General features: G+C 43.1%; 1 protein-coding gene across 1 annotated transcript in view; it reads left to right on the top strand.

Moving 5' to 3' along the window:
• pgd (phosphogluconate dehydrogenase) overlaps positions 1-25,399 on the top strand; it is a 42,751-nt gene that overhangs the window by 8,636 nt on the left and 8,716 nt on the right. The window contains exons 2-9 of the mRNA XM_063033358.1: positions 2,492-2,567; positions 3,577-3,756; positions 8,152-8,217; positions 10,129-10,247; positions 12,053-12,122; positions 13,683-13,817; positions 16,022-16,211; positions 17,756-17,886. Coding sequence (XP_062889428.1) covers positions 2,492-2,567; positions 3,577-3,756; positions 8,152-8,217; positions 10,129-10,247; positions 12,053-12,122; positions 13,683-13,817; positions 16,022-16,211; positions 17,756-17,886 — 967 coding nt within the window. The remainder of the gene's footprint in view (positions 1-2,491; positions 2,568-3,576; positions 3,757-8,151; positions 8,218-10,128; positions 10,248-12,052; positions 12,123-13,682; positions 13,818-16,021; positions 16,212-17,755; positions 17,887-25,399) is intronic.

Below are 25,399 nucleotides of genomic sequence, written 5' to 3' on the forward strand. Positions count from 1 at the left end.
GGTGTCTGGGTGTATACACTTCCTCCAGCCAGCTACACGGAATGGATTCCGGAGCCAGAACCATTGCCATTCCCAGCCCGGACTGTCTCAGGCACTGCAGGAACTGAACATAATGATCCATTCTGTGGAATTGTAAATTACTAATTCCAACCCAAGGGAGCCGCACACTCAGGTTGGAGGAGCAACACCTCGTATTCCTTCTTGGCAGCCTCAGGCTTGACGGCATGAACATCGATTTCTCTAACTCCCAGTAATTTGTTTTCCCTTCCTCGTCTCCTCACTCTGGCTCCGCTCTTACCCTTTCTCATTACTTCACCTCACCTGCCCATCACCTCCCTCTGGTTGCCCTTTTCCTTCCCTTTATCCTATGGTCCACTGTCCTCTCCTATCAGATTCTTTACCCCTTCCACCTATCACCTCCCAGCTTCTTATCTCATCAACCCTCCCCTAATCATTTATCATCCCCCCCCCACCTACCTCCTGTCACCTCGTGCTCCTTCCCCTCCCCCCCCCCCCCACCTTATTCTGGCTCCAGTCCCGATGAAGGATCTCGGCCGAAACAGCAACTGTCTATTGATTCCACCTGACCTGCTGAGTTCCGCAGGTCAGTAACAGTACATTGGCTCTACATGTATCGTCAGGTGTAAAGCATACGTGACAACATCATTTCACTGGCGCTTTTCATGCCTTTGGATGGAAGAGCTGTCCTTGTTCTCAACCTGTTTTCTTATACTTGGCTTCATCATTGTTATGTGCTGTGTTGTATGAGGTGGGAAATCATGGCCTTCGACCATGATTGTTCTTGACAAAATTTTGCTTTGCCATTGTCTCCTTCTGGGCAGTGTCTTCACAAGACGGGTAACCCCAACCATTATTACTCTTCAGAGATTGTCTGCCTGGCCTCAGTGGTCATATAACCAGGACTTCTGACACTCACAACACGCTGGAGGAACTCAGCAGGTCGGGCAGCACCTGTGGAAACGATCAGTCAACGTTCCGGCCTGAAACATTGACTGATCATTTCCACGGATGCTGTCCAACCTGCTGAGTTCCTCCAGCGTGTTGTGAGTGTTGCTTTGACCCCGGCATCTGCAGAGTATTTTGTGTTAACCAGGAGTTGTGATGTGCACTGGCTGCTCAGATGACCATCCACCACCTGACCCTGGATCACACCTTGATTTACACCTTGCCCAAAGGTGACCTGCAGGCTAGCGGAGGGAAGGAGCACCGTACACCTCCCTTGGTAGAGACGTATCTCCACCCCACCGCCCAGTCTTATATTTGACACAGTTCTCAATTCAAAGAAGGTCAGAGTGGACTCCTGGTGTACCAGCTGACCCACCATCAGTAGGTTTGGAAGCACTGAGCAGATCTCCCTACTTCTCTATTGCCATTTTCAGCAGCTACTCTGTTCTACACAAAGCCGCTGAGACCTTGGCTGTGGGCAGATCTGTGGTACACAAGTCATAAGAGCCGAATTAGGCCATTCAGTCCATCAAGTTTGCTCTGCCATTATATCATGGCTGACTTATTTTCCCTCTGGGCCCTATTCCCCTGCCTTTCTCTGTAAGTTTTGAAGCCCTTTCTAATCAAGAATCTTATCAGCCGCCACTTTAGACATACCTAAGCCACCTGTGACAATGAATTTCACAAAATCACCACAGTCTGGATCACCCAGAATCAGATTTGTTACCACAGATTGGTTGTTTTGTGGCAGCAGTACAGTGCAAAGACAAAGTACAAAGTAAATTTTATTATCTAAGTGTATATATGTCATCAAATACAGCCCTGAGATTTATTGTTCTTGTGAGCAGACTGAACAATTCTATAGAATAGTAACTGTAGCAGAATCAATGAATGACCACCCAACTTGGACTTTCAACCAGAGTGCGGAGGACAACAGACTGTACAGATGCATAAAGAATAAACAATAATGTAAATAAACAATAAATATCGAGAACATGAGATGAAGAGTCCCTGAAAGTGAGTCTGTTTGTTGTGGGTACATTTCAGTGATGGGGCAAGTGAAGTTGAGTGAAGCTATCCGCTTTGGTTCAAGAGCCTGATGGTTGAGGGATAGTAACTGTTCCTGAACCTGGTGGTGTGGGTCCTGAGGCTCCTGTACCTCCTTCCTGACGGCAGCGGTGAGCAGAGAGCATGTCCCGGGTGGTGGGGGTCCCTGATGACGGATGCTGCTTTCCTGTGGCAGCGTTTTGTGTAGATGTGCTCGGTGGTGGGTAGGGCTTTACCTGTGTTGGACTGGGCCGTAAAAATGACTACAGGTTGCAGTTTTAAAAAATGATGGCTGAACAGTGAGCTAGTGTTCAGAAATCTGATGGAGCAGCAGCAGAAGACTGTCCACGTACACTTAGTGGCCACTTTATTAGGGGCAGGAGGTGCCCCCGACTATGCACCTACAACGTAACTGTTCTGTGACTCGTGATTGATGTCAGGCTCAGGAATAAAAGTGATTTCTTTTTCTCCTCCACAGAGCTGATATTGCGTTGATCGGACTGGCGGTAATGGGCCAGAACTTGATTCTGAACATGAACGATCACGGCTTTGTGGTATGTCTAAAGATTAGCTTTCTTTTTGTCACATGTATGTTGAAATGTGCAGTGAAGTGCATCAGTTTGCACCAACGACCTACACAGTCCGCGGGTGTGCTGGGGGCGGCCTGCAAGCGTTACCAAAATAGCATGCCCACAACTCATTAACCTCAACCCCCATTCTTCATACTTAATAGTTTAAGAATGTGGTTTTCTTGTTTTCCTATGGATAAGTTCTGCACAGAGAGGGAAGGAGTTGGTGTGATTGTAGAGTTTAATCATTTTTACCTGCTTGGGCGTGTTTGTTTCTATTAAGGTGTTGATCTTAGACGAATTGAAGTTCAGTGTATCCCACTGGGGTGGTTGTAGACATGTGTGTGGATGTAGTTCTCTGCTTGCTCCCACTCTCCTGTCCCAGACACTTTTGTGAAACTGTTCCCAGCGAGGATTCAGGATGCTGCATGTTAACAGCATGGTGTTGGTGGCATGTCTAAAGATTAATTTTAGATGTCCCATGCAACTTCAGCAAATTTAATCAACAGTGGTTGAAGTTGTGCAAGATGTTGGTGAGGCCGAGTTTAAGATATTGCGAGCAGTTCATTAAACCTACCTACAAGAAAGATATCAGTAAGATTGAAAGAGTACAGAGGAATTTGGAAGGTGTTGCTGGGACTTTGGCAACCGGAGTTATTTATTTATTTATTGGGATACAGTATGAGATTGGCCCTTCCGGCCCCTTCGAGCTGCACTGCCCACCAACCCCTGATTCAACCCTAGTCCAATCACAGGACAATTTACAATGACCAATTAACCTACCAACCGGTACGTCGTTGGACTGTGGGAGGAAACCAGATCACCCGGAGGAAACCCACGCGGTCACGAGGAGACGTACAAACTCCTTACGGACAAATGCAGGAGAAGGGAAATGATGAATAGGTTAGGACTACATCTGTTGGCGTGTAGGAGGATGAGGGCCGATTTGATAGAGGTGTACAATATTAACTCTGGTTCTGTGTTTGTGTCCCAGGTCTGTGCCTTCAATAGAACCGTGTCCAAAGTGGACAGCTTCCTGGAGAAAGAGGCCAAGGGGACCAAGGTGATCGGCGCCCGCTCTCTGGAGGAGATGGTTTGCAAGCTGAAGAAGCCCCGACGCGTTGTTCTCTTGGTGAAGGCCGGCCAGGCGGTTGACGACTTTATCGAGAAGCTGGTATGTTGGCCACGTTCCCGGTGAAGGGGCTGATTATTGGGGTGCAAACGGTTGAACATAGAACTCTACAGCACGGTACAGGCCCTTCGGCCCACAATACTGTGCTGAACTTTTAACTTAATCCAAGATCAATCTAAACCTTCCCTACTATTTTTCTATCATCCATGTGCCCATCTAAGAGTCTCTTAAATTTCCCGAATATATCTGCCTCTACCATCACCCCTGGCAACATGCTCCACACACCCACCATCCTGAAAACACCTACATCTGACGTCTTTCCCCACCCTGCCCCCCCATACTTTCAAGATTCAAGGTTGGCTATTGTTATTTTTCAGTACACATGCGCGCAGAAGAGCTGTGTAAATCAAAGACATAAGGTTAGATTATACAATACGATGAGCTTTATGTGTCACGCGTACATTGAAGCATACAGTGAAACGCATCATTTGCATCAAATCAGATCAGCGAGGATTGTGCTGAGGGCAGCCGGAAGTGTCACTGCGCTTAGAGCGCCAGCGTAGCCCGCCCACAACTCACCAACCCGTGTGCCTTTAGAATGTGGGAGGAAATCCACGCGTTCACGGGGACAGCTCCTCGCGGGCAGTGGGGGAAGTTGAACCCCAAAGTGCATCATGTGCCAGGTGTAACGGCTCCTCGAGCCGCCTTTGCTGTGAGATGATGGACTTTGTCATCCCCCAGACCCTGGCACTGTGGTGGAGCTGGTGGGCACCGTTGTCTGTTCTGTCGGAGTCCGTGAATATGGACAGCGGCGCTCAGAGAACACAGCATTAAATTCTCCTTCTGTGTTGACGACAGGCCTCCACCAATGGATGAAGTTGTATAAGATGTTGGTGAGGTCAAATTTGGAGTATTGTGCGCAGTTCTGGTCACCTGCCTACAGGAGAGAGATCAGTAGGTTTGAAAGGGTGCAGAGAAAATTTACAAGGATGTTGCTGGAACTTGTGGATCTTAGTTATAGAAAGATTGAACGGGTTTGGACTTTATTCCCTGGAGCATAGGAAAATGAGCGGAGATTTGTTAGCAAGATACAAAATTATGAGAGGTGTAATTATTGTGAGAAGTCATTCATTGGTGAGGCAGGGCGAGGTTTAAAAAGAGCCTGGGATGTTTCGGAACTTTTTGGGAAGCTGCAATCGTGATGATCTCTTGGGCACTCTGCAGGGGCCAAGAAAAAGAAGTAAGGTGTAAGCCGGCTGGCCAGGCTCCGGCAAGAACAGGCACAGGCTAGAACTGAAGCTTGAGAAGTCAGAGGTATAACAAGTGTAGGCAGGATGCAAGTATAGCAAGTTAAGACAGTGGAATGCTTCTCCTGTCAGATGTGGGATTTCAGAGTTCCTAACGGTCTCCCTGATGACCACATCTCCAGGAAGTGCATCCACCTGCAGCTCCCGACAAGGTCAAGGAAATAAGCAATGAGTATCAAGAACATGAGATGAACAGTCCTTGAAGTTGAGCCCAGTTCAGAGGGAACAGTTCAGTGAAGCTGAGAGACGTTATCCCCTCTGGTTCCGGAGTCTGATGGTTGAGGGGTGATAACTGTTCCTGAACCTAGTGGTGTGGGTCCTGAGGCTCCTGTACTACCTCCTTGATGGCAGCAGCAAGAAGAAAGACCTGGATGGTGGGTAATACTTTCCTGCGACCGCACACCGTATGGATGTGCTTAATGGTGGGGAAGGCTTTACCCAGAATGGGCTGGGCCATATCCACTACTTTTTGTAGGCTTTCCATACAAGGGCATTGGTATCTCCATAGCAGGTCATGATGCAACCAGTCAATATATTCTCCTCCACACGTCTGTAGAAGTTTAGTCAAAGTTTTAGACAACACAGCAAATGTTCGCAAACTCCTAAGGAAGTAGAGGTGTCATGCTTTCTTCATAATGGCAGTTACATGCTGTGTCCAGGACAGACCCATGATAACGCCGAGGAATTTTAAGTTCTTCACCTCTGATTTCCTTCCAATGAGGACAGGTTCATGGACATCTGGTTTCCTCCTCGTCAAGTGAACAATCTTCTCCTTGGTCTTGCTGACATTGAGTGAGAGGTTGTTGTTGTGGCACCACTCGGCCATTCTCCCTCTTGTACGCTGATTCGTCACCGCCTTTGACGAGGCCAGTGACAGTGGAGTCGTCAGCAACTTGAATACGACATTGGAGCCGTGCTTAGTCTCAGTCATAAGTATGAAGTGAGTAGAGCAGGACGCTGAGCACACAGCCTTGTGGTGCACCTGTGCTGATGGAAATTGTTGCCAATCTGAACTGAGTGCGGTGGTCAAGTGAGAAAATCAAGGATCCAGCTGCACTAGGAGCTATTAAAACTGAGGACTTGGAACTTGTTGATTTGTTTTGAGGGAATGATAGTATTGAATGCCAAGCTGCAGTCGATGAAGACCATTCTGATGCATCTTCACTAAATGGGGAGAAAACTCAAGTATCAGAGATGCAAGGGACTTGGGAGTCCTTGGGCAGGATTCCCTCAGATCCTGCAGATTGAGTCTGTGGTAAGGAGGGCAAATGCAATCTTAGCATTCATTTAGAGGGGAATATAAAAGGAATGCTGAGGCTTTGGTCAGACTGCGCCTGGAATTCTTGAGCAGTTCTGGGCTCTTTGTCTAATAAAAGGTGGAGAGGGTTCAGAGGCGGTTCATGAGAGTGATCCTGGGAATGAAAGGGTTAATGCATGATGAGCGTTTGGTGGCTCTGGGCCCGTACTCACTGGAGTTTAGAAGAAGGGGGGGGGGAAGTCTCATTAAAATTTATTGAATATTGAAAGGCCTCGATAGAGTGGATGTGGAGAGGATATTTCCAATGGTGGAAGATTCTATGACTAGAGGGCACAGCCTCAGAATAGAGGGATGTCACTTTAGAACAGAGATGAGGAGGAATTTGTTTAGCCAGAGGATGGTGAATCTATAGAATTCCTTGCCACGGATGGCTGTGGAGGCTAAGTCATTGAGTGTATTTAAAGTGGAAGTTGATGAGTTCTGGATTAGTTGGGGGGAGGAGTCAGAAGACATAAATCAGCCATGATGGAATGGTGAAGCAGATTCGATGGGCCAAATGGCCTAATTCTGCTCTTAAAGTCTTACGATCTTCTGGTATATATGAGGTAAGTGCATACAGGCACTTTTCACTGAGGTTAGGTGAGACCAGGACTAGAGGCGAAAGGTTAAGGGTGAAAAGTGAAATATTTAAGGGGAACCTGAGAGGCAATTACTTCTCAAACTCGAGAAAATCTGCAGATGCTGGAAATTCAAGCAACGCACACAAAATGCTGGAGGAACTCAGCAGGCCAGGCAGCATCAATCGGAGGAAGTACAGTCGACGTTTCAGGCTGTGTCCTGACGAAGGGTCTCGGCCCGAACTGTTGACTGTACTTCTTCCTATTGATGCTGCCTGGCCTGCTGCGTTCCACCAGCATTTTGTGTGTTTTGGGGGATTACTTCTGTCAGTGGCTGGTGAGAGTGTGGAACGAGCTGTCAGTGGAAGTGGTGGATACGGATTGGATTTCAACATTTATGAAAATTTTGGATAGATACATGGATGGAAGGGGTATGGTCTTGATGTAGGTCAATGGAACTGGACAGAATAATAGTTCAGCATGGATTAGATGGGCTGAAGGGCCTGTTTCTGTTTTGTAGCGTTCTATGACTCTGACCCTTTCACTGTCTCTCATCCCCTCCACTAATTGTCAAGTATCTAAAATGTTCATCAAGTAGAATCAAAATCTGAATTTATCAATCAAAACTGTTTCCAATTCTAAATGCGTATCAACTTGCCACTGAATAATTTCCTTGTAACTCTCTGTGCTGTAAGGGACCCCATCTTCTGAATCATCCCTTGTTCTTTACACTTTCCTAGTGTACAGACAGTTCATTATTAACCCCCCCCCCCATTAGATCCAGTTGCTGCCTCTTGCTGGCTAACTAACTCTGAATTACTTTTGTTGAATCTAGAAATGTTTTGGTCCATAAGTTCCTTCAGAAGTCAAGAATGAACCATGATTATAGCCGTTTCATTAGGCATTCCTAACAATTAAAATGATGGCAATCAACTCACTTTACTGTAAGGGCGAAGAGGAGGAGAACAAAGAAAATAAAAGTGGTGGTCATGTACTATGTCAGACTAGAGAGATAAAGTACATTCCACTGATAAGAAATGACCTATAAAATAGTCAGGTTCAGTGGTGTGACACAGGCTGCAGAGAAACTTTTAGAAAAATACAGAATCATCTATACTACAATTACTGCAGACTCACTGAACAGTGACACCCATAATAGGTGAATGTATAAAACTATAAGCAAGCATAGGAGAGTTAAACTACAAGAAAAATACAATTCAAAGTCTAATCCAACACTTTGTCCTTGCCTTGCCAGGTTCCTTTACTGGAGAAGGGTGATATCATTATTGACGGTGGGAATTCTGAATACAATGACACCACGGTGAGTTCCTAGAGATTTCAAGTTGAGGTAAATTTTCGGTGGTCTGTACCGAGTCTAATCTATCAGAGCCCAGTGGGTTTGGAGCTGCGGATAGTTCATGCCCCGTCTTAACATCAGATTCTCTCCCTGGTTCCATGTGCAGTGAAAGAGGCTTGTTCACTGTAATGAATCTGGAAGTGGTCACTACAAGCAGTAGTTTATGTCTGGAGTGTTACTGTTTGTAACAGCCCCATTTCTAATGGGGATATGCTGGTAGCTGTCACTGAAATCTGGTAATCAGTAATGTTGTACACCCAGGAAAAAAGTTGGGATTATTTTGAAGATTGCATTGAAAGTATTCTACAAGAACTCTAGAAAAAGATTTGCTTTATTTGTCACATGTACATCAAAGCATGGAGTGAAATGCGTCATTTACGTTGGCGAGGATTGTGCTGGGGGCAGCCCGCAAGTGTTGCCATGCTTCCAGCGCCAACATAGCATGCCCACAGCTCCCTATAAAGCCTTTTAAATGTGGGAGGAAACCGGAGCACCCAGAGGCAACTCGTGCGGTCACAGGGAAAAGGTGTAAACTTGTTCCAGAGTGGCGGGAGTCCAGCCCAGACCTCTCAGCTGACTCTGCAAAGTGTTGTGCTGGCCACTATGCAACTGTGCTGCCCCAAGTGAGCAGACCCTGAGTCAGCGTGATCACGACCGGTCAACTCAACTCCTTTTCTGTGCCAGTTCCCCCGACTCTCAATTCCCTGACGTTTCAGTAATCAGTCCACCTCCATCTTGAGTAGCTCTATTGACCTGCCTCCACAGTACTCCCAGGGGAAAGGATTCCAGAAGATTCTCCACAGGGAAATTTCAGTGCACCCCTGTTTCAGTGACCATCCCCCTTGGCTGACCACTGGTTCTGTGACATAATGTGGATAAGTTTATACGTTCTGATTTTTAGCTTTTAAAATGCCATTGGCAGGCTGGATTATCCTATCTAACGAAGGAACTTAGCTATTGAACTCATGTCTGAGGACAAAGAACATCGTATGTCAGAAATACAGTTTTAATGTCGATCTTTGCATCTTTTGACTGATGTTACAATTAAAAATGACTAACAGGATGCCTTTCTGAGAACATTTACAGATGCTCTGTAACAGGGTCACTACCCAACTCGTGTGCAGGGATCACAGACTTCAGCAATTCAAACAAAACAAACGACATCACAGAAATGAACTGGCAAAACTAACGAGAACTCGGGCAAACTGAAGAACTGAAGAACTTGAAGAACTGAAATCGCTCACGATGCACAGAAGAACTCGGTCAGAGTTTCACCAGAGAAAGATCCACAATGACCAAGCAAAGAGGGGTTGCCTGCCCCCCTGAAATGTTTGCTGGAACATGTAGGAATGCAGGACCAACCAGGCAGCCCTGGTGCCCAGACGAATTAATAACCCCCAAAGACAGCGCAGACATTGAAAATCCCAAATTGAATAAAAGTGATAAATACAAAGGGAATTTAGCAAGGCCCATGATGACAATTGAGACACCTGCTACACAGTGTGGAAACCCAGACAAACAATTAGACTTGAAAGGGAAACCATCGAAGGAGCCTGCATACCCACAAGGTTACACTGAGAAAGTACAATTCACATACTAACTGAAAAAAAATCTTTTTTTTTAAAATGACCCCCGGTTGTGACACTCTGTAATCTTTAGGGTGTTGCATTATTTCCACCCCCCCCCCGCCCAGGAATTCATTGGCACACCTTACAGATTTTGACAATGGACACAACAGAGGATGCGCCCTGCACTAAATTCAAAATGGCAGTGGGAGTTTTGATGGCTTTGTCTAGTTGTGTGACCTTATCCTGTGCGTTCTGTACGTTGTGGTGCTGCGAACAATCCGCTCTGTTTCTCTCCCCCTCTCTGCAGCGGAGATGTAAAGAGCTGAAAGCCAAGGGTCTGCTCTTTGTGGGGAGTGGAGTCAGCGGTGGCGAGGACGGAGCCAGATACGGGCCTTCGTTGATGCCTGGAGGACACAAGGAAGCTTGGTAAGTCAGCATCTGCCGGTTTAATTCCAAGTTAATTCTGGCTCCTCGTTCTTTTAGGATAATCTCTGGCTATAATTTGATAGCATTTGCAATTATGGATAAACTGTGGTAAAAGCTAATCGTGAACAGATGATACTCCCTTCTCCTCTGCCTCCCACTCAGTTCAAGGTCAGCTCCAGGCTGAGGCCTGGTTGGCTTGGTACTCTGTCAGAAAGTTGTGGGTTCAAGTCTGGCTCCAGAGGTTATGGCGAGTCGTGTACAAAGCTGAGGGAGGGGAGTATTTTAAAGAAAAATATGAGCACCAGCCCTGTGTGGGATCTTCCTGTGTCCTTTGACTGTTGTATTCCTTGCAGCAGTGGCTGCAAAGCACTTGGGTAAAGTGATAGGGTCATAGATTACTACAGCATGGGGAATGCCCTTCAGCCCATCTAGTTACTGCTGACCCGATCTTCCAACCAGTCCTGTTTACCTGCTCGCGGACCTTTTCCCTCCAAACCGTTCCCAACTACGTACCTATCCAGACTTCTGTAAGTGTTACAGTTGAACCCTTATGTACCAGCTCATTCCACACTCTCACCACCCTCTGAGTGAAGAAATATTTAAATATTTCGCCTTTCACCCTAAACCTGCAACTTCCAACTTTAGGCTGACCCAACCTGAGGGCGGCTGCATACGTTCACCCTATCTATACCCCTTGTAATTTGGTATACCTCTGTAAGATCTCCCCTCATTCTGCTGCGCTCCGGGGAATAAAGTCCGCACTTATCCAATTTTTCCTCCTTACTCGCTGACAACATCCTTGTAAGTGTTCTCTGCACGACTGCGGTTTTATCCTGTAGGTTATGAAATCAAAACCTGCCAGTGGAATTCAGCGGGTCGGACAGCATCGGGTCAGGAGGCAGAGGGGTCCCCCGATATGGGCTGGTGTACGTTTGCTCTCCATGCCCCTTCCTGAAGTCAGCAATCAGCTCCCTAGTCCTACTGTCGTCGAACGTGGGGTTGTCATGGCAACCTGGTGTCCGATCTCCCTCCTGTGCTCTGACCCGTTGTCACCTGTGGTTTGTCCAACTACAGTGGTGTCATTGGTGGATTTGGATGTGGCATTGGAGCTGTGCTAAGCCGCATGTGTGTGTGTGTGTGTGTGTGTGTGTGTGTATAGAGCAGAGCAGGGGGCTAGGCACGCAGCCTTGAGATTCACCAGTGTTGAACGCCAAACAACTCTGTGTGATTCAGACGCTCAGACACGGTCAGCAACAAGATCTACCTTGCTGCTCTTTGCTAAGTTCGGCCTGGGAGCTATTACGCCAAGTTGTGTCTACCAGGGCACAGATCAGCTCTTGCATCGGTTCTGCACATTGGCCAGTGCCGAGATGTCTCCCATTCTAGAAAATCCTGTCTTATCAATGAGGTAACTGGGGAGTTGGGAAGGAATCTAGATTGACGGACCTATTGGTGATGGCGGCAGGGGAGAAGAGTTTTTTTTTTTGTAAGTGTTTGTGTCTTTTAGAAAAGTAGATTTTGTTTGATCTTGACAAAGTGGAGAGGATGTAATTTGCCTGAATTGAAAGAAATGCCTTTTGGAAATTGGCTCGCCAAGCACAGAATTGGATACTGAAAGTTCTGAACATTGGGTTAACTTTTCAATGGGGTTCGTTGCTTCATTTGCCAGGAGGTGCCCAGCACTTTGGTGATAGAAGTCCATTGAATGGTTTGTGACTGTTGTCCGTTGCTGGGCGCGGTGCTGAGGGTGGGACAGATGGAATGGATGAGTTGGGGTTGAAACTGTCTTCCTGTGTGCTCCACAGGCCTCACATCAAGGACATCTTCCAGAGTATTGCTGCCAAGGTTGGGACCGGTGAGCCGTGCTGTGACTGGGTAAGTCCTGGTTTGAAAGGTTGGCTTTATTTGTCACAGGGACATCAAAACGTACCGTGAAACGCATCAAATCAAATCGGTGAGAATTGGTCTGCAGCCTGCGAGTGTCGGCACGTTTCCGGCGCCAACGTCGGATGCCCAGAGCTTGCTAACCCTAACCGTACGTCTTTGGAATGTGGGGGGGAAACTGGAGCTCTCAGAGGAAACCCACGTCGTCACGAGCAGCAGCAGGAATTGAACCCTGATCCCGTAGCTGACTCTGAAATAGCGTTACGCAAGCCGCCTTGCTACCGTGCCACCTTACTCTGGGTGCTGGATAAGAGCAAAAGTGTTGCATCCTATCCTGTAACAGAGACGGGAAGCTTTGAGGCCCTCCACTGGTTGGGGTTGACCATGAATGTTGCACCCAGCTGTCTGCGTGATACGCAAGCCAGGGCAGTACAATACGGAGAACAAGCTGTTACCTGTCTAGCAGGCTCCCCTTCTCCACGCAGCTGACGAATCCAAAGGAACAGCAGAACCTGGTACAGTTTGGCACCAGTGGCGTTGCCGGAGCTGAACTCCGCGTAGGACTGCCTGCACCCTTGGGGGCTCCAGTTCCAGAATTTTCCTTGGGGGTTTACTCCCGAAGCCTTTGCCGTGAGTGGGTATAGCCTCAAGGTAGTGGAGGCTTGAGACCAGAGTTTTCCATCCAAATGAGCTGCCAATCATGAGCCCCATCTGCATGGAGTGACTGGTGTTAAGGTGCCAGTAAACCCACCTTTGCCCCTTCTCCTGTCAGTAGAAGCTGGTTTCACCGGGCCTAGATGCTATGCCACATGTGAAGGCCAGGAGCTGGACTTGGTTGTCAGAGGTTGTTTGAAACACATGCCATTGGGTGCATTTAATAGGTGATGGGAGCTTACCTACCCCACCCCACCTCAGCTATGACAACCCAGGAGACCTTACTGCCTAGAATGCAATAAACAAGGCTGGAGAACACTGGCCCTGCTGGTACATAGAAGGCAAAACAAGGGGATCTTGATCCTGGCTGCCCACAGAATCACAATGGTTGACAGAATCTGGGAACATTTAATGTGTGTGTTCTGCATTTCTAGCATCTGCAGAATTTCTTGTAATTACCTTTAGAATATGCCTCCACATATTAGCATTTCTCGCCCTGTGAAAAGTCTCTGGCTGTCCACTCGATCTATGCCTGTTATCATCTTGTACATCTCCAAATCACCTCTTGTCCTCCTTCACTCTAAAGAAAAAAGCCCAAGCTCACTCAACCAGTCTTCATAAGACGTGCTCTGTAATCCAGACATCAACTGGGTGAATCTCCTCTGCACCCTCTCTAAACCCATATTGCCTCCACCTCAACAATTTATCACCCACGTACACCCAAGAGGCCATTTAACCTCGGGGAAAGCCGCATCGTTACGGGGGGAGGACGTGCAGACTCTACACAGACAGCACTGGGGGTCAGGATTGAACCTGTCGGGCAGCAGTCGTGCCTCACGGAGACCTCAGCTGATGCCGAAGGTTTGGTCATTCTAATGATTTCTGTTCTCCCCGCAGGTGGGCGATGAGGGGGCTGGCCACTTTGTAAAGATGGTCCACAACGGTATCGAGTATGGAGACATGCAGCTGATCTGTGAAGCCTATCACCTGATGAAGGACATTCTCCACATGTCCCATGATGAAATGTCCAAGGTAAGCAGCAGCTCCCAACATGGTAGCGATAAAGATTAGCTTTATTTCTTACTAAGAATGGCAGGAGAATGTGCTCACTTCACCAACTCTAACAGTGAGGCCATTCTTTTGTTGCGGGTTTAGTTTTCCTGTGACTACAGCGAACTGTCAGGTCAGCAGAAGAGAGCATTGGCTGCAGTCGACCATCGCTGCGGGACTTGTAGGTGTTCAGGACCAAGGTGTTCAGGGCAGGAAAAAGCATTGCAGACACTAACCTCCCAGTAAACTGCCTTTTCTAAAAGCTCCCTTCTGGAAAAGGCTATCGGGCTGTTAAAACAAAAAAAAATTATGCCACCTTAATAGTTTCTTCCTCCAAGTAGTTAATCTGATCAACCATTCTAATTAGCCCCCACACCCCCCTCTATCCATTCCCTCAGTGAATGCAATGTAAACACTTGAAACCACTTTTTATAATGTCGGTTACATTGTAAGTACATCTTGCTATTTACGTATTTATGTACATTTTATTCTATTTCTATACTTTAACCTCTAACTTTATTTTATATACTTTATTTATAATTGTTGATTGTCATTTTTGTTGCTTGTTGTGCCAACATACCAGAACAAATTCCTAATTTATGTCGATGTACAGGACCGTGCAAAATTCTTAGGCACATGTTAAAAAAAAAAATTCTGTAAAGTGAAGATGCTTTCAAAAGTAATGAAATGAAAGTTTCTAAATATCAAAAAAATTACTATAAGGAGCAGTTTTAAAAAAAAAGCTAAATCAAATCAATATATGGTGTGCTCAAAATGGTGGAGGAACTCAACAGGTCAGGCAGCATGTATGGAAAAGAATAAACAGCCAACGTTTTGGCCCAAGGCCCTACTCCAGGTTCTGAAGAAGTCACTCGGCCCGAACCTTTGACTGCTTATTCTTTTCCATAGATGCTGCCTGTCCTGCTGAGTTCCTCCAGCGTTTTGTGTGTGTGGCTTTGGATCTTGAGCATGTGCAGAATCTCTCGTGTTTAATATTTAGTGTGACCTCCTCTTGCCTTTAAATCTGCATCAACTCTCTTAATACACTGTCATGCGGTCTTATAAGGAAATCGACTAGTAAGTTGTTCCAGGTATCTTGGAGAACTTGTCTCAGTTCTTCTGCAAACTTTGGCTGTCTAGCTTGCTTCTGTCACTCCAGATAATCCTAAACAGCCTCGATGAGGTTGAGTTCAGGCTCAGTGGACGCCATACCATCTGAAACCATATAAAAAAATTTTCTAGTGTTCCTAAGACTTTTGTACGGATGGATAACGGTGAACTTTCATAATGTTGTACCCTATGCAGTTTCAGTTATTCTGTCAGACTTGCCTTAATCATTGTTTTGCCATTTATCCCACAGTATGTACAAGGCAATCATCCTGTTTTTAAATGCTTCAGCTGTACTTGATGCCCAAATGATAATGTGCCTTTGTGCCCAATTAATCATAATTTGAGAAAACTCAACTCGGTTGTGAAGTTGGGGTATCCCAGTTGGTAGGAGTCAGTTGGGCTGAATGGCCTGTAATTGTGCTGCATATGGAGGAATTTAAGGTGGGGGCTTATATGGTAGCAGGGTTTGAGGGTCGGCACAACATTGTGGGCCGAAGGGCCTGTACTGTGCTGTACTATTCTATGTTCTATAACTCTGACTCTGACTCGTACGTCAAAACTTACTCTGAGTCCTGCAGAAGGGTCTTGGCTCAAAAGGTCGACTGTGTATCATTTCCATAGATGCTGCCTGACCTGCTGAGTTCCTGCAGCATTTTATGTGTTGCTCTGGGTTTCCAGCATCTGCAGAATCTGGAAAATGTGTCATTTGCACCAACAACCAGCACAGTCAGAGGATGTGTTGGGGGAACATAGAATGCCCACAACTTACTGACCCTAACCTGTACGACTGTGGGAGGAAACTGGAGCACCCAGAGGAAACCCACGCCGTCACAGGGAGAGCATACAAGCTCCTTGCAGACATCAGTGAAGTCTAGTCTTACAGCTGGCGCTGTAAAGGGTAACGCTAACCGTTACACTACTGTGGTGTTTCACCACCGTAGCTAGGCCCAGTGTTTTCTAGCTTGTAAAATATTTGTTCTTAACTGATCTCTGAGATGTAGTTATATAATTAAAGTGAGGAATGAGAATCCCAGTCAATGTTTTGTTATTAAACGTTGTGCTTATTCCATCTCCAGGTGTTTGAGGAATGGAACAAGACAGAACTCGACTCATTCCTGATCGAAATCACGGCGAATATCCTCAAATTTCAGGACTCCAACGGGAAACCTCTGCTGCCGCAAATCAGGGACTCTGCGGGACAGAAGGGCACGGGGAAATGGACGGCCATTTCTTCACTGGAGTTTGGAGTGCCGGTCACTCTTATTGGTACGCTACAGCAGCTCTGCCTGCCCATGTTATCCCTAGACTGCAACGTGAAATGTTCACCCTTCAGATGAGTGTGTATTTAGTGAATCAGATGTGAGGTAAGAGGGAACACACACCAGTCCAGATCAGAAGCAGAGAGAGTGAACAGTTTCAAGTTCCTAGGTGTCAATATCTCTGAGGACCTGTCCTGGACACAACATATTGAAGCATCTACGAAGAAGGCATGACAGCTGCTATGTTTCATTAGAAGTGTGAGGAGATTTGGTATGTCACCGAAGATGCTCACAAATTTCTACAGATGAGCTGTGGAGAGCATTCTAACTGGCTGCATCACTCTCTGGTGTTGGTGGGGGGGGGGTGGGAAGGGAGGAGTTATTGCACAGGATTGAAATAAGCTGCAGAGAGTTGTAAACTCAGTCAGCAGAAGCCTCCATAGTATTCAGGACATCTTCAAGGAGCGATACCTTAAAAAGGCGGCATCCATCATTAAGGACCCCCATCACCCAGGTCATGCCTTGTTCTCACTGTTACCATCAGGAAGGAGATACAGGAACCTGAAGGCACACACTCAGCGATTCAGGAACAGCTTCTTCCCCTCTGCCATCTGATTTCTGAATGGACATTGAACACACAAACACTACCTCACTAACTTTTTATATATACACACACGTTAATTCACATTTTTTTCCTATTATTGTGTATTACATTGTTCTGCTGCCACAAAGAACAAATTTCATGAAGTATGCCGGTGATATTAATTCTGATTCTGATCACTGGTATATGTCATGAAATTTGTTGTTTAGTGGCAGCAGTACATTGCAATACATAAAAGAAAACTATCATTAGTAATAAGAAATATATAGTATACTGTATATATAAAAAATTTAAATTAATAGTGTAGAAAGAGAACCCATAAAATAGTGAGGTAGTGTTCATAGGTTCCTTGTCATTCAGATGGTGGAGGGGAAGAAGCTGTTCCTAAAACATTGAGTGTGTGTTTTCAGGCTCTGGTAGCAGTTTCTCCATCGTGGCAGCAATGAGAAGAGAGCATGTCCTGGGGGTTGGGTGTCTTTAATGGTGCTGGGGAAGCGAATGATCGTAATGGAGCTGACTGAGGTTGCAACCCTCTGCAGCTTTTCCCAATCCTGATTAGTAGCCCCTCCATACTAGACAGTGATACAGCTCGTCAGAATACTCTCTAAGCTACATCTGTAGAGGTTTGCTGGAGTCTTTGGTGACATACCAAAATTCCTCAAACTCTTAATAAAATATAGCCATCTTTGTAATTGCATCAGTTATGTTGGGTGCAGGATAAATCTTCATTGACGTTGTCACCCAGGAACTTGAGTCTACTCAACCTTTCCCCGCTGACTTCTCGATGAGGATTGGTGTATGTTCTCCTGACTTCCCCCCCTTTCCTGAAGTCCACATTCAATTCCTTGGCCTTACTGATATTGAGTGCAAGGTTGTTACTGCAGCACCGATCCATCTCGCTCCTGTAGTGGTCATTGGTGTGAACTAGACTCCCGCCTCTCCCATTGCAGGTGAGGCTGTATTCGCAAGGTGCCTGTCTTCGCTGAAAGATGAGCGGGTAACAGCCAGCAAGCAGTTGTCAGGACCCAAAGGATCAAATTTCTCTGGAGATAAAAAGGGATTCCTGGAAGATATACGCAAGGTGGGTTTGCTGAAGGCAGATGATTGGAAATGTTTTATCTATGTTGATAATGTGGGGTATCTTCCTGCCCTCTTTTAGGCATTCAAGTTAGAGGGCATAGATTTAAGATGAGAGGGGAAAGTTATAGATATAGAAGGATTCTTCAATGCTCAAAGTTCAAGGTAAAATTTATTATCAGAGTACATACCATATAACCATTACAGCACGGAAACAGGCCATCTCAGCCCTTCTAGTCCGTGCCGAACTCTTACTCTCACCTAGTCCCACCGACGTGCACTCAGCCCATAACCCTCCATTCCTTTCCTGTCCATATAGCTATCCAATTTAACTTTAAACGACAACATTGAACCTGCTTCAACCACTTCTGCTGGAAGCTCGTTTCACACAGCTACCACTCGCTGAGTAAAGAAGTTCCCCCTTATGTTACCCCTAAACTTTTGCCCTTTAACTCTCAACTCATGTACTCTTTTTTGAATCTCCCCCACTCTCAATGGAAAAAGCCTATCCGGAGACTTCCGGTAGCGCTCATGGAGTGAAGTCGCGTTCTTGACTCGCTCCATTACCTCTGAGTTTTTTCTCTCTATGGTCAGCTATACTTTAATTAACTATTAAGGCATCAATTTTTACAATACTTTGAATTAAACTGAATTCTCTGACAATTGGATGATACTGAGATCGGCTATGTCTAAGAACGGGAAAGACGGCAAGGATGGTAAACCTCCGGTTAAACCGAAAGCTACGGATCTCCCTCCGACTGAATCACCGGTGACTTTGGAAGCTATATCGGAGTTAATTCAGAGGGAAATTTCAACCTCTGTTAGGGAGATGATTCATACAGAAATTATGGGCTCTGTTAAAGACCTGATTCATATGGAAATCTCAACTAAGTTCCAGAAAATTGCCGATTTAATTGATAAGATGCAAACATGTATTGCGGAACATCAGTCGGCTATATCTGGTCTTCAAAAATCCGCGCAACAAAGTGAGCTTAAGATGGGGAAAGTCGAAGAAACAATTAATGTAATGAAGAAGAAACTTGACTTTTTGACTTTTAAAAACTCTGACTTGGAATCTAGAATGCGACGGCAGAATTTACGAATGATTGGCGTCAGGGAAGCCGTGGAAGCTAACAACCCTATGAAATATTTCTCCCAACTTTTAAAAGATGCATTCCCTACTGTATTTCCTGACCAACCACCGCTACTGGATCGTGTTCACAGAATCCCATCATACTCGTCTAGGTCAGATAGACCTAGGCATGTTATCTTACGTTTTCATTACTTTCAAGACAAGGAGAGACTGTTTCGATTCGCTCGATCTAAAGGTTTCATTGATTTTTCGGATCTTAAGTTCCGATTCGTGGAAGATTTCAGTAAACCAATCTGGGACCAACGGGTCCGTTACAGATCCGTGATGTCGGAATTCTATAAGATGGATTTAAGACCAGCGCTGCTGTACCCTGCACGTCTAAGGATTCGCATGTTAGATGGAGCTCTTCGTTTTTTTGATTCTCCATCGGATGCCCAGAGTTATCTGGATCAACTTTCATCTTCAACATCTTAATTGCCTTTTTTTAATTTTCTCCGTTGATCGGAGGCTGTGAATTGGTTGGTTTTAACTTTTCTGTGCCCTATTTGGGCAGAAAAGTTTACTTTTGATTTCTTAATATGGCTGCTAAACTTTCTTTTTAACTGCGTCATTTCTTTCTTTTCCCAGGGGATTCTGGGTGGTTACTTCCCTTTTGTCATCTTACGTATTTCCTGTGCGGCCTTAAATTTTGTAGTTTTTTTTAAATTTTATTCTGTTTTGCTTTTTATAATCATTTTATGTTAATAATCCTATTTTTTTTGTTGCTGTGTCTATTCATGAGTTTGAGGTTTATTGTGGTTTTTTTTTAATATATACTTTCCGGCTTTCTGTTCTGTGTGTATTTTAATTGAGCTAACTTTTTTTTACTTTTTTACTTATTTTTTTTACTGTTTTACAATTAGCTGATCCTTTTCATATTTATACCTTTTTTTTAGGGAGCGTATACCGGAAGTCATGGGGGTAGTTTTAGCGCTTGCTTCTTTCTGGCGGGTCTGCTTTAGATTTCGCCTTGGGGTCCTGGGGTGGGGGGCGGGGGGAGGGGCTTCACGTTTTAGTTTGTTTCTCTTTGGGCTATATACATTATTGAAGTATTGGTTACGTCCTTCTCCCCGGTATCTTTTGTATGTTCTGTTTCCTCTCCGGGTCTGTGGGTCGCGCCTATTGTCAATCCTCCTTGTTATGGGTTGACTTTAGGATTTATGGAGTCTATTATTAATTTTGTCTCCTGGAATACTAATGGTCTTAATCATCCTATTAAAAGGAAAAAAGTTTTTAAAGTGTTCCGGAGACTTAAAGCACAAATTTTATTTTTACAAGAGACCCATGTACGGAGGGGGGACAGACTACGTTTTTTCAAATTTTGGAAGGGACAACAATTTCATTCGAACTCCAATGCTAAGATTCGAGGCGTCTCTATTTTTATAGACTCCTCAGTTACTTTTATACAACAGGATATTATCTTTGATCCGAATGGTAGATTTTTATTGGTTAGTGGTTTATTATTTAATAAAAAAGTAGTTTTGGTTAATGTTTATGCTCCTAATATGGATTGTCCGGAATTTTATAAATCATTGTTTGATCAGTTTCCGAATTTGAACGAGTTTTCATTGATTTGGGGCGGAGATCTTAATACCTGTTTATCTCCAGCTTTGGACCGTTCGGCTCCTTTACGGACTTTACCTAATAAATCTGCAAATTTGATTAATTTTTTCCTTTCTGATTCTGGGTCGACGGACATTTGGCGTTTTCTGCATCCTCAGGAAAAAGATTTTTCCTTCTTTTCACATGTTCATCATTCCTATTCAAGAATTGATTATTTTTTCATTGATTCTCGTCTCATTCCTTCAGTGATTAAATGTGATTATGATTCTATAACCATTTCGGATCATGCTCCACTTAAGCTTTCTATTAAAATTATGGCCAATATACCAAACAATAGACAATGGCGTTTTAATTCGCTGTTGCTTCAGGACTCGGACTTTGTTAATTTTATGAATGAACAGATTGAGCTTTTTTTTACAATTAACCATACAGAAGATATTTCGGTTAACACTCTTTGGGACACTTTTAAAGCCTATATTCGGGGTCAGATTATTTCGTATTCCGTTGCTTTGAGGAAGAAACAGAAGCAGGAGGAGATGGTAATTGTGGACAAGATTAAAGAAATTGATAAGAAATATGTTATGGCTCCTTCTGAGGAGCTATACAAACAAAGAACTGAACTTCAAATGGAACACAGTTTACTACTCTCGTCCTCGATTGTAAACCAATTAAAGAAAACAAGAAGTGATTTTTATGTTCACAGTGATAAAATTGGCAAGCTGCTGGCTAATCAATTGAAATCTAATTATGTTAAATCTCAAATCAATCAGATTTATAACCAAAATGATCGATTGATATTGGATCATGTGGGGATTAATCAAACCTTTTGTGATTTTTATTCTTCTTTATACCAATCAGAGTCTCCTCGAGATTCTAAATATATGAATGATTTTTTAGATAAGTTAGACTTCCCTCTGATTTCACAGGATATGTCTTCTTTATTAGATACTTCCATTACAATGGATGAGATTAAGAATGTTATTTTTTCTATGAATCTGGGGAAAGCTCCTGGCCCTGATGGGTTTACCGTTGAATTTTATAAATGTTTTGCTTCTTTATTGATTCCTTGGCTCTATAAGGTTTTTGAGGCTTCTTTGAAACTTGGTAAACTTCCGGAATCTTTTAATAGAGCATCAATTTCTTTAATACTAAAGAAGGATAAAGACCCTGCTCAATGTGCATCTTATAGACCAATATCTTTATTAAATGTTGATTCTAAAGTTTTTTCTAAGTTATTAGCAAATAGACTAGAAAAAGTACTTCCTTCTATTATTTCGGAAGACCAAACGGGTTTTATTAAAGGTCGTTACTCTTTTTATAATATTCGTACATTGTTAAATATCATTTATACTCCCTCACAAAATGTTCCTGAGTGTGTTATTTCTTTAGATGCCGAGAAAGCTTTTGATAGAGTAGAATGGCCTTATTTATTTAAGGTGCTTGAAATGTTTAATTTTAGCTTGAAATTTATATCCTGGATTAAACTGTTATATTACTCCCCTGTAGCCTCGGTTCGTACTAACTCCTTAAACTCACCTTTTTTTCCTCTCTTTCGTGGTACTCGACAAGGCTGTCCTCTTAGTCCCCTATTATTTGATATTGCATTAGAACCTCTTGCAATTGCTATTCGAGAATCTTTAAATATTACTGGGATAACTCGGGGATTAAAGTCCCATAAATTATCACTCTATGCTGATGATTTACTTTTATATATTTCTAATCCTGAGAGATCCATTCCTGCTGTTTTAGAGTTATTAGCACAATTTGGTCTTTTCTCAGGTTATAAATTAAATCTTAGTAAGAGTGAACTTTTTCCGATTAATAAACATCTTCCCTTATATTATAAATTTCCATTTAAATTGATTAATAATTACTTTTCATATCTTGGGATTAAAATTACTTGTAAACATAAAGATTTATTTAAGACTAACTTTTTACCATTAATAGACCATATTACTCAACTTTCATCTAAATGGTTTCCCTTATATTTAACTTTGATTGGTCGTATTAATGCAGTTAAGATGTTTTTTTTGCCAAAATTTTTATATGTGTTTCAGGCATTACCAATTTTCGTTCCTAAATCTTTTTTTGATAAAGTTGACTCTAAAATTTCTTCATTTATTTGGCAGAACAAGAATCCGAGACTGGGTAAAATACATTTACAGAAAGCTAAGAGAGATGGAGGTTTAGCATTACCTAACTTTAGATTTTATTATTGGGCTATTAATATTCGACATATGAAATTTTGGTTACTTGACCGGGACATACTATTTATTCCTAAATGGGTAGCATTGGAATTACAATCTGTTCAGGGTTATACACTTGGTTCTATTTTAGGTTCCTCTCTTCCTTTTGATTCGAAACGTCTTAAGCAGGTCTCTAACCCGATAGTTAAATATGCTTTGCGCATTTGGTTTCAATTCAGAAAATTTTTTGATCTTAATCAATTCGGGTTAGCGATTCCTATTTTAGGTAACATATTTTTTCCTCCCTCTTTTACGGATCGCGCTTTTCAAACTTGGAAGACTAAGGGTATTTTACGGTTTTTGGATTTATTTTTAGATGGTTCCCTTATGTCTTTTGAACAATTATCTAATAAATATAACTTATCAAGAATACATTTTTTTAGATATTTACAAGTTAGAAATTTCCTAAGTACTATACTTACTTCCTTTCCAATGCTTCCTCCTATATATATTTTAGATTCGATAATTAACCTTAATCCATGTCAGAAAGGTGCATCGGCTATGATTTATAATATTATTATGAAACTTAGGAAAGCTCCATTTGATAAGATTAGGGTAGATTGGGAACAGGAATTGGGGCTTACCATTTCTGTGGATGATTGGGGGCAGATTTTACAATTAGTTAATACCTCCTCTATTTGTGCTAAACATTCCCTAATTCAATTTAAAGTGGTTCATAGAGCACATATGTCCAAAGATAAGTTAGCGCGTTTTTACTCGCATATTAATCCTTTCTGTGATAGATGTTCGGGGCAGATAGCCTCTTTAACTCATATGTTTTGGTCTTGCCCTACTTTGGAAACTTTTTGGAGAGATATTTTCAATATTATTTCTAAGGTATTAAATATAGATATCTCTCCTCACCCTATTACTGCTATCTTTGGACTACCTAAAATTTCTAGTAATCTTTCCCCTTCAGCCCGTAGAATGATTGCATTTCTTACTTTAATGGCGAAAAGATGTATTTTACAACATTGGAAAGAGCTTAATGCTCCAACTACCTTTTTTTGGTTTTCTCAGACGATTTTATGTTTGAATCTGGAGAAAATTAGAAGTAACCTTTATGATTCTTCATTTAAATTTGAACAGATTTGGGGACCTTTTATTCGATATTTTCATTTAATGTAATATTTACCCTTCTTGTTTTTTCTTCACTGTTTTAATGGAGGTCGGGATTGAGGACGTGATTTTAAGTTTAACTCTGTTTGGTTTCAAGTTAGCCCATTGCTTTGCTTTGCTTTTAGTTAGTTGCACGGTGGGTTTTTTTTTTGGGGTTTTTTTTTTCTTTTTTTTCCATTGATATATATAAAATCTAGTATACTATTAGGTTATCTTGGTTTCTTATGCTTAAATTACATTGTTTGTAGTATTTTCTTTTTGGTATTGTTATCTTTTGGAATTTTATTATACTTTAACATTGTATTAATGTTTATATGGCTTACCTTTTTTGTATACTTACTCAATAAAAAGATTTAAAAAGAAAAGAAAGAAAAAGCCTATCCACGTCAACTCTGTCTATCCCCCTCATAATTTTAAATACCTCTAATCAAGTCTCCCCTCAACCTTCTACGCTCCAAAGAATAAAGATCCAACTTGTTCAACCTTTCTCTGTAACTTAGGAGATGAAACCCAGGTAACATTCTAGTAAATCTTCTCTGTACTCTCTCTATTTTGTTGACATCTTTCCTATAATTCGGTGACCAGAACGGTACACAATACTCCAAATTTGGCTTTACCAATGCCTTGTACAATTTCAACATTACATCCCAACTCCTATACTCAATGCTCTGATTTATAAAGGCCAGCATACCAAAAGCTTTCTTCACCACCCTATCCACATGAGATTCCACCTTCAGGGAACTATGCACCATTATTCCTAGATCCCTCTGTTCTACTGCATTCTTCAATGCCCTACCATTTACCATGTATGTCCTATCTTGATTAGTCCTACCAAAATGTAGCACCTCACATTTATCAGCATTAAACTCCATCTGCCATCTTTCGGCCCACTCTTCTAACTGGCCTAAATCTCTCTGCAAGCTTTGAAAACCTACTTCATTATCCACAACTCCACCTATCTTAGTATCATCTGCATACTTACTAATCCAATTTACCACCCCATCATCCAGATCATTAATATATATGACAAACAACATTGGACCCAGTACAGATCCCTAAGGCACACCACTAGTCACCGGCCTCCAATCTGACAAACAGTTATCCACCACTACTCTCTGGCGTCTCCCATCTAGCCACTGCTGAATCCATTTTACTACTTCAATATTAATACCTAACAACTGAACCTTCCTAACTAACCTTCCATGTGGAACCTTGTCAAAGGCCTTACTGAAGTCCATATAGACAACATTCACTGCTTTACCCTCGTCAACTTTCCTAGTAACCTCTTCAAAAAATTCAATAAGATTTGTCAAACATGACTTTCCACGCACAAATCCACGTTGACTGTTCCCAGTCAGACCCTGTCTATCCAGATAATTATATATACCATCTCTAAGAATACTTTCCATCAATTTACCCACCACTGACATCAAACTCACAGGCTGATAATTGCTAGG

This window comes from Mobula hypostoma, chromosome 25 (genome assembly GCF_963921235.1).
Source record: "Mobula hypostoma chromosome 25, sMobHyp1.1, whole genome shotgun sequence".
Lineage (NCBI taxonomy): Eukaryota > Metazoa > Chordata > Chondrichthyes > Myliobatiformes > Myliobatidae > Mobula > Mobula hypostoma.